Source organism: Oncorhynchus masou, chromosome 15 (assembly GCF_036934945.1).
Source record: "Oncorhynchus masou masou isolate Uvic2021 chromosome 15, UVic_Omas_1.1, whole genome shotgun sequence".
Classification (NCBI taxonomy): domain Eukaryota; kingdom Metazoa; phylum Chordata; class Actinopteri; order Salmoniformes; family Salmonidae; genus Oncorhynchus; species Oncorhynchus masou.
In genome coordinates this window covers 61,885,424-61,898,110 of record NC_088226.1, presented here as the reverse complement: position 1 = coordinate 61,898,110, position 12,687 = coordinate 61,885,424, and the positions used below count along the sequence as shown (strand labels likewise).

At 41.8% G+C, this 12,687-nt stretch overlaps 1 protein-coding gene across 3 annotated transcripts in view; it reads left to right on the top strand.

The window, feature by feature from the left end:
- Positions 1-12,687, top strand: part of cadps2 (Ca++-dependent secretion activator 2) — a 281,294-nt gene that overhangs the window by 209,410 nt on the left and 59,197 nt on the right. For 2 of the 3 annotated variants that reach the window (XM_064989950.1, XM_064989949.1), the window contains exons 18-21: positions 3,534-3,690; positions 9,860-10,001; positions 12,155-12,310; positions 12,505-12,652. In XM_064989950.1, the coding sequence (XP_064846022.1) occupies positions 3,534-3,690; positions 9,860-10,001; positions 12,155-12,310; positions 12,505-12,652 (603 nt within the window). Of the gene's footprint in view, positions 1-3,533; positions 3,691-9,859; positions 10,002-10,293; positions 10,399-11,014; positions 11,045-12,154; positions 12,311-12,504; positions 12,653-12,687 lie in introns of all 3 variants that reach the window. The other variant, XM_064989951.1, reaches the window with a different exon arrangement.

Sequence of the window (12,687 nt, the reverse complement as noted above, 5' to 3'; positions counted from 1 at the left end):
GACAACACAATGCCACAGATGTCTCAGGTTTTGAGGGAGTGTGTAATTGGCATGCTGACTGCAGGAATGTCCACCAGAGCTGTTGCTAGAGAATTGAACGTTAAGCTGCCTCCAATGTCGTTATAGAGAATTTGACAGTACGTCCAACTGACCTCACAACCCCAGACCAGGTATAACCAAGCCAGACCAGGTCCTCCACATCTGGCTTCTTCACCTGCGGGATCATCTGAGAACAGCCACCTGGACAGCTGATGAAACTGTGGGTTTGCACAACCAAAGAATTTCTGCACAAACTGTCAGAAACCGTCTCAGGGAAGCTCATCTGCGTGGTTGTCGTCCTCACCAGGGTCTTGACCTGACTGCAGTTTGGTGTCGTAACAGACTTCAGTGGGAAAATGCTCACCTTTGATGGCCACTAGCAAGCTGGAGAAGTGTGCTCTTCATGGATGAATCCCAGTTCCAACTGTACCGGACAGATGGCAGACAGCATGTATGGCGTTGTGTGGGCGAGCTGATGTCGGCGTTGTGAGCAGAGTGCCTGCTCCGTGGGGGTGGGGTTAACGTATTGGGCAGGCGTAATCTAGGGACAACGAACACAATTGCATTTTATAGATGACAATTTGAATGCACAGAGATATCCTGAGGCCCATTGGCGGCAGATGAATGGCACAACATCACCTCATGTTTCAGCATGATAATGCACGGCACCATGCCGCAAGGATCTGTACCCAATTCCTGGAATCTGAAAATGTCCCAGTTCTTCCATGGCCTGCATACTTACCAGACATGTCACAATTGAGCATTTTGGAATGCTCTGGATTGACATGTGCGACAGTGTGTCCCTGTTCCTGGAAATATCCAGCAACTTCGCACAGCCATTGAAGAGGAGTGGGACAACATTCCACAGACCACAATCAACAGCTTGATCAACTCTGTGAAGGAGATGTCACACTGCATGATGCAAATGGTGGTCACAACAGATACGGGCTGTTTTTTTGATCCAATGTATCTGTCACCAACTGATGCATATCTGTATTCCCTATCATGTGCAATCCATAGATTTAGGGCCCTAATACCTTTATACTGAACAAATATTCAACAATTTTACAGAGTTACAGTTCATATAAGGAAATCTGTGAATTTAAATAAATAAATTAAACCCTAATCTATAGATTTCACATGACTGGGCAGGGGCGCAGCCATATGGGTGGGCCAGCCAATCAGAATGAGTTTTTCCCCACCAAAGGGCCTTATTACAGACATAAATACTACAGTTTCATCAGCTGGTCCCAGACATTCCTGCAGGTAAAGAAGCCAGATGTGGAGGCCATGGGTTGGCGTAGTCACACATGGTTTGCTGTTGTGAGGCTTGGTTGGACGTACGGCCTAATTCTCTAAAACGATGTTGGAGGTGGCTTATGGTAGAGAAATGAGCATTCAATTATCTGACAGTTCTGGTGGACATTCCTGCATCCAGCATGCCAATTGCACGCTCCCTCAAAAAGTGAGACATCTGTGGCATTGTGACAAAACTGCACATTTTAGTGGCATTTTATTGTCCCCGCACAAGGTGCACCTGTGTAATGATCATGCTGTTTAATCAGCTTCTTGATATATGCCACACCTGTCAGATGGATTCATTATCTGGGCAAAGGAGAAATGCTCACTAACAGGGATGTCAACAAATTTGTGCATAAAATTTGAGAGAAATAAACTTTTTGTGCTTATGGAACATTTTTGGGGTATTTTATTCCAGCTGATGAAACATGGGACCAACACTACATGTTGCATTTATATTTTTGTTCAGTATATTTCAATTGGCGGATTTCCTTATGAACTGTAACTCAGTAAAATCTTGGAAATTGTTGCATGTTGCGTTTATTTTTGTTCAGTGTAGATCAAACCTCTAGTGCAAATGACATGTGTGTCCTATGCAGGAAAAGTATATTTTATTATTTGAAGGGAATGGACAGCTGAATGGACAGGCAGCTGACTGGCATTAGAGACCATCCAACAATTCCAGTATTGGGTTCAATTCCAGTCAATTCAGGAATTTAATCACATTGCTTTGGAGAAATTCCATGTCTAATTGGAATTGACCACCATTCTTGATAACTCACCAACATATGCAGACATACTGTACTATAGTTTATTAGGTACACCATCCCGGTTCATGAAAAATATTTGTTCCTACAGTGAGACACGTGGCTGTGGCTTGCTATATAAAACAGGCAGACAGGCATCGAGGCATTCAGTTACTATTTGCTTGAACATTGGAATGGGCAAAACAAGTGACCTAAGAGACTTTGAGCGTGGCGTTGTCGGTGTCAGGTGTGCCTGTTCCAGTATCTCAGGAAGGTTAGGCCTCTGGGCTTTTACCGAGAATTGTGCGACAATCCAAAAAACATCCAGTCAGCGGCAGTCCTGTGTTGGCGAAAACAGCTTGTTGATGAGAGGTCGAAGGAGAATGTCAAGAAGCATGGTCGAAGGAGAATGGCAAGAATTGTGTAAGCTAACAGGCGGGCCACAAACTGGCAAATAACGGCGCAATACAACAGTGGTGTGCAGAACGGCATCTCAGAATGCACAACTCATTGGTCCTTGTCATAGATGGGCTTTTGCAGCAGACGACCACACCGAGTTTCACTCCTATCAGGTAAAAACAAGAGGAAGCAGCTCCAGTGGACACGCGATCACCAACACTGGACAATTTAGGAGTAGAAAAACATTGCCTGGTCTGACGAATCCCGTTTCCAGAGTCAGGATTTGGTTTAAGCAGCATGAGTCCATGGCCCCACCCTGCCTGATATCAACCGTACAGGCTGGTGATATTATGGTGTGGGGAATGTTCAATGGCACGCATTAGGTCCCTTGATACCAATTGAGCAATGTTTCCATGCCCCGAGGAGTTCAGTCTGTTCTGGAGGCAAAGGGGTGTCCGACCGCCATATAGTCACACACTTACTTTTTGGGGGACTTTTATAGATACTGTTTCTGATAGTATGACCTCTAAATAATAAGTTATTGCTGTTCTCAGATGAGCTTTGTATTTATTCCGCTCTGAACATTGCAGGTTAAAAACACATATCTGTCTGTGCCTTTTTAATAACTTTTTATAGCCTCACCTTGGAGATTGAAGCGCCACATTGGAAGCATAATGTAATAACCAATATGTGATTCATATTTTTTAGTGTTGGAGTCCATTGTGCGCTCAAGGTCCTTTCTTTATGCTACCCATCACCCATTTGGCTGTTTCTCTCTTGGTTTCATTCATTAGATTGTTTTGATTTTTTTTAATCTTATTTTTCAGAACAGTCTTTTCTCTATCCATCTGTCACTTCTTTCCATCTTGCTCGGATTGTGTCATTTTACATTGTATGTTCAACTATTCTTCACCAGAGTAAACTAGAGAGAGTGGTTTGTGATGACTTGGCCTTTTTTAATGTATTATTTTATTTATTTTGCCTTCTCCCCCTTTTGTTTCTTTTTTGTTCTCCTTCCCTCTGCTCTCTCTCCTTCCCGCTCTTTTCTAGGCATTCTCGTGGTGGCCGGAGATTATGGCGGAGCACGCAGAGACCTTCCTGTCTCTCTACACCGTCGACATGGATGGTGCTCTACAAGTCCAGCCCGTTGACTCATGGGATAGCTTTCCCTTATTCCAGCTGCTTAACAACTTCCTGCGTTGTGACCGTGAGTTCTCAGATCTCCCTGTGTCCCCCTTCTTCTACCTCTGACCCTATGCTTAACCTCCCAAAACTGATTTAAAGTGTAGCCTACAACGCATCACTGATTCATGAGCACAGTTCAACAACTTCCATTTCAGTAACGGTGAGTGGCGTATTTCCCTGTAGTGTTCCCTCTAGTTCTTTTGTCACCTGACACTCCATTTTGTCCCTGTCCCCATTTAAAGCATGGCCTACGGCACCTCCACGTCCTGAGCGGTCTTCAAAACACATCCTGTATTTATCGTAGCATCTTCATGCCACTAAGAGTCCTAATTATCACCAGCGGTGCAAAACAAGACTCGTTAGGAGAAGTTATTAACTCTTAGAGCTCCCGCCCTTGCATGGGCTTCGCAAAAATTAACATCACTGAGGTAATGGTGAGAAATGAAAAGCAGATAAAACAATAGTAACGGATGTCGAAACACGATCGTAAAGTCAGGGGGCTGGCGCGGGGCTGTCATCTGTCAGCTAAAGACTCTACCTGTCACCTCCTGTAATGCGAGGAGCAGTATCACACAGACAGGAGAGTATTAGTATAGTACGGTTTGAGGCACCTGTCTCACCAGGCTGTCCTCCATTTGGATTTCTTTGCTCACTGATCAGGGAACAAAGGTTTGTAGTTTTCCCTTTTTTCCAACATACCTGGCCACTCGTAAACATGCAATGGTTACTCTGATAACATTTGTCTCATTTAGTTCTAATTATTTGCCCTGTAGTGCTGCGCAATTAGTGCTTTTTGAGGTCATTCCGGTTCAATTATATATTTTTTTATAATGGATTTATATTTCAATTATTATGCATTATGCATTATTTGGGTTGAATGCTGATACAACACAGAATAAAACAATTAATGAAAGTCCCATGATGGTAGTGACTGCCCATTACTATTGACCATAATTTATTCACTTTACTTGAATAAAATATTGAAGTTGTTGGATATATTACATTTGTATTATTTGATGACTTTATTTGTCAAGTCATCGTCTCATCTCTATAGAGCTGCTGTTTATGCTGTATTACAAAATCACAATTTTATTAGTCCTTTAAAGTTAATAAGGCATACTTTTATGACTGCTGAATGACAACTATCAATCACGTTGATCATGTATTTTCAGGTAGATATACCTTTACGAAGCAACTGCTCACTATCCCTTTGGATCGTGTGTCTTCTGTCTTTTCTCTCCGTGTCGACCCACACAGACCGGACAAATAGGCGCACAATGGATTATGGTCACTGTAGTTAATTAACACGTTTTCTGCGCTAAATTATGTATAATTCTGGCCTTTTGGAAATTACAACTCCCTATTACATTGCACAGTTTGGGTTTGATCTGATTTCTCTCTAGAGAAACTGCTCATTGAGGTCAAAAAAAAAAAAAAAGAACAAAATGGAATTAAAAAAATGTAACTGACATGTTTTGTTAATCGCTCAGTACTATTGACCTGCTTCCACCATGTGTAATACTTATTGTAATTCCATGAGTGTAAAGTCCGTGTGGCATCCAGGTGTTTGCCCTTGTGTGTGCTATCAAACTCTCTCCCTCCCACTCTCTCTCTCTCTCATACTTTCTCCCTTTCTCTTCTCCCTTATCCACTCTTAGCTCTGAGCCTTTGTTTCATTGCCAAGTGAGAGTTGGCTCCATCTGAAGTGTTGTTTTACATTGTCTATGTAAGCCTCACCTAGAGCAGAAAGACAGGCAGCTCAAGGGCAATTACATTGAAAAATACAATTCTAATTATGTAAGGAGTAGGCAAAATATCATTATTGTGGGGGGTTTTTCCTCCTCCATTTTCTGTTATTACCGTTCTCCATTAATCTTGCAATTATTCCAACTGTCATAACAATTATTGGATTTGAAGAGTAACGTAATGAGGAACATTTTCGTTTTGACTTACTGCAGATGAGGACCCTGTTTTTGAGTAATGATGCCTTTCATGAATGAGATAAAATAGTTGTAAAATGTCTAAGCTGATGATATTGTTAGGATAAAAGAAAAAAGGCTGCAATTCCACTTGTGAGTTTATTTTTTTCATAGTTGCTTAGCTATAGACCTGCAAGGTCAAGTCTGCCTTTAAGGATTTGTCCCCCGACAGTTCCGACATCATTCAGAATCTCCTGTTGTCAATGTTGTCAAATGCTGTTGTCTGATACTTGCCTCAAACACAAATATATTTATTTTTTTTACTTATGCGAATAATAATAAACATGTACAGAAAGATGAAAAGAGGCTATGTTGATACTGTGTAATAAATGAACAAATACATAGTCAGAATTCAAGCATTATTGTTTTTAATACCACGTTTTAATGATTGTTTTGTAGTGTGAACAAAACATATTTCATTTATCACACCAGGTCTTTATATCCACGTGTACTAAGGATTAACTAAATGCTCACTTTAGTGTCTGCATGTGTTGCGTGATGCAGGAACTTGTTGGGAGAAGAGCCGTGGGCTCTCAGGAGGGTAAAAAGGCAAGTGTTAATCATGAAGGAACAGAATAATGGGAAATGAAGGAACAGAGTGATGGGAAATTAGGACTAATGAAGCCCTGAGAGACCAACAGGAGTCCTATGTGCTCTCTTCCTTTGTCTCCTCTCTCTCTGTCTCTCTCCCTCTGTGAATCTCTCTCTGTCTGAATCTCTCTCTCTCTCTGAATCTCTCTCTCTCTCTCTCTCTGTGTGAATCTCTCTCTCTCTATCTCTCTCTCTCTCTCTGAATCTCTCTCTCTCTGAATCTCTCTCTCTGAATCTCTCTCTGTCTCTCTCCCTCTGTGAATCTCTCTCTGTCTGAATCTCTCTCTCTCTCTCTGAATCTCTCTCTCTCTCTCTCTCTCTCTGTGTGAATCTCTCTCTCTATCTCTCTCTCTCTCTCTGAATCTCTCTCTCTCTCTCTCTCTGAATCTCTCTCTCTCTCTGAATCTCTCTCTCTCTCTCTCTCTGAATCTCTCTCTCTCTCTCTGAATCTCTCTCTCTCTCTCTGAATCTCTCTCTGAATCTCTCTCTCTCTCTCTCTGGGCTCTATTTTTGTCTGGCACCAAGGTAGCGCAAGTGTCAAACGTTCAGCAATTTCACCATGTTCGGCAATTTACATGTCTAATGTCAGCTCGCTTGCGCTGATTTGTGTCCTTAAAAACCAGCGCAAAAGTGACAATTTAATTCAGCACAAAGGAGGTCTTAGCGGTAACGTGGTTGATTATAGCATTGATTTTGACACCGGAACCACAGCCTATCCAGCTGCAACGCATGGTGCCCATGTGCACATGGAAGTTTTATTCGATTAACGACCAAGCACAGCCTCCCCTCTTCCAATAGGTTTGCTAAGTAGCCAAGACTGTCCATAAAGGTTTGAGCTCGTGACTTTTGAAATAAATCTTAATTACCAAAGCTTTTATGAAACATGTTATTAAAAAAAAATCTTTATTAAAATATTACTTTTTGGAGCAGCAAAACAGTGAGTGGACATCCCTTTTTCATCTATGTGTTGTACATTATTTTAGCCAGCGCCTGTTATTATTTTGGATGTGTGTAAAAACCCCTCCATACAGTGCATTTGGAAATGACTTTTTCCACATTTTGTTACACTACGGCCTTGTTCTAAAATGTATTAAATAGTTTTTTCCCTCATCAATCTACACACAATATCCTACAATGACAAAGCAGAAACAGGTCTTTAGTGCTGCAGAGATGGTTGTCCTGGAAGGTTCTAGCATCTCCACAGAGGAACTCTGTCAGAGTGACCATCTGATTCTTGGTCACCTCCCTGACTTAAACCCATCTCCCCCGATTGCTCAGTTTGGCCGGGAGGCCAGCTCTAGGGTAGTTAGAGCCTTGGTGGTTCCAAGCTTCTTCCATTTAAGAATGATGGAGACCACTGTGTTCTTGGCGACCTTCAATACTGCAGACATTTTTTTGATACCCTTCCCCAGAGCTGTACCTCACAAGTCTCTTAGCTCTACGGACCTTTGACCTCATGACCTCCTTTGACCTCATGGCTTGGTTTTTGCCCTGACATGCACTGTCAACTGTGGGACCTTTATATAAACAGGTGTGCCTTTCCAAATCATGTCCAATCAACTTTATTTATCACAGGTGGATTCCAATCAAGTTGTAGAAACATCTCAAGGATGATCAATGGAAACAGGATGCTCCTGAGCTCAATTTTGAGTCTCATAGCAGGATTTGAATAAGATAAATAAGCTATTTCTGTTTATTTTTTAATACACTGTAAAAATGTCAAAAACCTGTTTTCACTTTGTCATGTGGTATTGCGTGTAGATTGAGGTTTTTTTATGCATTTAGAATAAGGCTGTAACGTAACAAAATATGGAAAAAGTGAAGGGGTCTGAATATTTTCCAAATGCACTGTATGTATGTAGCATACATATCTAAATGCCCATAATGGAACAAGAGATGAGATGATGCCAGAGACCCTTGTATATTCCTCTAACAATTGCTTGTTTTCCATTTCATTTGATTAAAAACAAATCCCTCAGTAGGCTACCCTTACCCTACCTACTCTAACGAAAGTGGGTTCAACACCAATGTCTTTCTTATCCTGACCATGCATTAGCCAACTACCATGTTAAATCAAAATAAAATGTCTAATAAAAAGTTATTTGTCACATGCTTCGTAGACAGGTGTAGACTAACAGTAAAATGCTTCCGGGTCCATTTCCAACAGTGCAGTATTAAAGGTGATAAGATATCAAATAAATAAAAATAAATAAATAAAATTTAATCAACAGCAGATTTTACTCATGAGACTTACCATCATGCTTTTCAAAATTGACATGGTCCTATAATATTCAAATGATTCAGTACTATAATGCTCCTCTGAACATATTCAAATTATTCAGTCCTATAATGCTCATCTGAACATATTCAAATGATTCAGTCCTATAATGCTCCTCTGAACATATTCAAATGATTCAGTCCTATAATGCTCCTCTGAACATTCAAATGATTCAGTCCTATAATGCTCCTCTGAACATTCAAATGATTCAGTCCTATAATGCTCCTCTGAACATTCAAATGATTCAGTCCTATAATGCTCCTCTGAACATATTCAAATGATTCAGTCCTATAATGCTCCTCTGAACATATTCAAATGATTCAGTCCTATAATGCTCCTCTGAACATATTCAAATGATTCAGTCCTATAATGCTCCTCTGAACATATTCAAATGATTCAGTCCTATAATGCTCCTCTGAACATATTCAAATGATTCAGTCCTATAATGCTCCTCTGAACATATTCAAATGATTCAGTCCTATAATGCTCCTCTGAACATATTCAAATGATTCAGTCCTATAATGCTCCTCTGAACATTCAAATGATTCAGTCCTATAATGCTCCTCTGAACATATTCAAATGATTCAGTCCTATAATGCTCCCCTGAACATACAAATGATTCAGTCCTATAATGCTCCTCTGAACATATTCAAATGATTCAGTCCTATAATGCTCCTCTGAACATATTCAAATGATTCAGTCCTATAATGCTCCTCTGAATGGTACATAAGCCTATATCTTCCTTATTATGAACATGCCTCACACACATTTTAAGGGGGGGCTAGTATACATTTTTTTAGGACAAATGCATAAAGACATGTATGGCCTTTAAGCCTACTCATTGAAGCAATTACAACAAAGTTGACTGCCAACTGTCAATAACATACACAACTTGAGATAACCACATGCAGTATTAAGCCATCGAACATGTTGATTGGCCTGTGAATGGTCAAGCCCTCATCACACCTACAACTTTTTATTAATCAAAACCCAGCCCTTTCGCGACACAGACAGCTATTGCGCCCATAATTCCCCCTGTGAAAATATCAAAACACCCCTGGACATAAGATTTACAATCGCATTGGGTTTCCTCAAATAGAGTCCTTTGTCTTACTCTGACTTTCTGAGCATCTTTCTCTTCAATCTTTCCTCTTCTTTCTCCTACTTCCTTTGCATATCAGGATTGTGAAAAGATGGAATTTGTATGCAAATATCAGAATGTGGACTGTGGGAGGGAAGGACCGTGATTTAACTAGTCTAGGATTTGAACTGTATAAAGACCTTCAAGCTGACATTCAAAACCTTTGAATTTATTTTGTACTTCCTTCCTCATTCCCCCCCAGCTCACCTGTGCAATGGCATGTTCCACAAGCACCTGCAGGACCTGTTCATCCCGCTGGTGGTGCGTTATATAGACCTTATGGAGTCCTCCATCGCCCAGTCCATCCACCGCGGCTTCCAGCAGGAAACCTGGCAGTCCGTCAAGTAAGAACCCCCCCCACCCCCAATGTTGTCATTAGTTGCATTCTGTTGTGCTATTTAAAGCTCAGAGATGTGCTTTACATCAGGAACAGTAGCAAGCCTAGAATACTTCTGTCTGCATTTTTATGTCTACAGAAGTGTGTGTAGTGTAGGTTAGAATACATCCACCGACGAGGCACAAAACCACATGGAGTCTGGAGCATCAACACTCAGTGGGATCTCTCTGTTGTCTTTTGTCTCTGTTGCATCTTTCTTTGTTGTCGTTTGGTTTGGTTTGCCGTTCATTTCTTTTCAGGACAATAACCAACAACCTACCGAGCGTGCCTCTGCCCAAAGTCAATCTCCCACAGATGCCGAGCTTCTCAGCACCCTCCTGGATGGGCCCACTGTGTGACAGCACGTGTGTATGGGCTGCCGCAAGACCTAGTGGGGCACTGTGGCATGGACTGTGCTGTGGTTGTCTTGTCATTGTCAAACTTCTCCAATTCAAGAACACTATTTCGCATTCTATTACTTCCCTTTGACAATGGTATGCCATTAACTATCGAACCAGCTTAAAGCATTTTGTAGAAGTGTGAAACTTGAAAATCTGCCCTCACATTTAAATGTTAATAGTAAGACCAGTATGTCAACTACTACTGAGGCTTTTAACAATTCAGGTGGCCCAGATATTCCTGGGATTGGTTGCCCATTTTGATGACCTCCGACGGATACCTTCTTTGGTATCAAGATAAAAGCATGTTTTTGTTGTCTTGTGAGTGTTGTGTTATGTGGTGCAGCATCTCTTTTTTGAAATGTATGTTGTGGCTCCTTGATCAGGAACGGCTGTGGCATGTTTTTTGTGCACACATCCAACATATTTCAGGTAGTTTTATTGTATATTGGATAGTATCAGAGACACCTGTTTAACTGTGATGTTACGGTATGCTGGTCAAATCTCAGCCCAGTTAAGCACTGAGTTGTGAAGTATATCATGCCAAATTAATGTTAAATAAGAAATGGGATTCTTATTTCAGCTTGCAAGGAATTCATTTACCGGACATTTTGTAAGTAGGCGTAGCCATTTTGCAGATTTCAGTGAATATGTTTCTTCGAAACCTCAATGCTGGTCTTTGGGACTGTTATGAAACCGTTTTCAGCACTTGTCAAGTGACCATTTTCTCCTCAAACCTTTGTCATAAATGAGCAGTCAAGACCCCCCACAAGCAAAATTATTAAGGGCTTTTCACGTATGGAATTCGGTACCCTGGTTCGATTTCCTGAAGCGTTTGTGAGAATTCTACAGCCTACGTAGACGTGAAAATAAAAATGTCAGGGTCTGATTAGCACATTCTACATGATGTAAACAGCCTAGCTCGTTAACAACAGGCAAAAAAGTTCCACGCGACTCTGCCTCATCACAATACAAGTTGACTTCTGAGGGCCCAGTAGAAACAGTGGAGACTCAAACCACCCACCCACCTACCCTTGCCTCACTCAAGAAAAAAAAACTGGCACTTCGTTAGCGAGCACAGACGGGCGTGGGGGATCGTTCCATTCCCCCGAGAGAAGGGACGTTCGGAGAAGAGATCCTAATTAGTCATGAGGGGGGGATGAGCGAGCATTTAATTGCAACACGGATTTCGCTCAAATTATTTATTCCCACTTGTGAAGGTAAGTCTTTTAAAGGCGAAGTGAGAAAAGTGAGTGAGTGTGCTTCACCACCGCTCACCCTCTGTCTCTCCCTCGCTCGCTCTGGTTCCCTGTACACTTGGATGCTGGTTACAGCCACCGGTTGCCATGTGATGCGGTGTAGACACCGGAGAGAAGGTGGCGATGGAGACCCATCTGTCTATGTGCTGAGAGTCTCCTTAGTAACAGTCAGTTTGACAGCAGGGTGTGTTCAGTCACTGTAGAACATGTTCAGGAACTGTTGGGTGTGTCTTAAGAACATGTCATATGCAACTCTGACATGTTAAACTGTGATCCATGTAAATTGTCAAACGTGTTCAGTTATTGAGCAGTAATACAAGAAAACATCCATACTTCACTTAAAACCCTCGAGCACAACACCCCAGACTTTGTAACTCAGTTTTCATTTGTTCATGTTTAACTGACAGAGGTTCCATGAAGCTTGGCAAAGATAATCTTTGGCTTCTTCCCTCCCCAATCCCTAGTAACGGCTCAGCAACCTCAGAGGACCTCTTCTGGAAGTTGGACGCACTCCAGATGTTTGTCCTGGACCTGCACTGGCCCGAGCCAGAGTTTGCCAAACACCTGGAGCAGAGGCTGAAGCTCATGGCCAGCGACATGATGGAGGCTTGCGTCAAAAGGTCAGAGGTCAGGAGGGCGTCACCACCTGTGATGGGTTGGGGGTTAAGCATTTACCACTGCACACCTGGTTTATAACTGGGATATTACTGAGGATAATGAGGAAGAGTTTAGTGATGTGGTTTTGAACAGTGTTTTCCATAGCAACTAGGAATTAACCATATAACACCTTTCAATTGTCTTTTTATACCCAAAGAACGAAAGCCGCCTTTGACTCCAAGATGCAGAAGGCCAGCAAGGCAACGGACTTCCGGGTGTCGCTGTCGGTGTGCACCATGTTCAACATGCTAATGGACGCCAAGAAGCAGTGCGCCAAACTCTGTGTGCTGGACTCCGGTCAAGAGGTACGACCACACTCAACCTCTATTGTCTGTTCTTT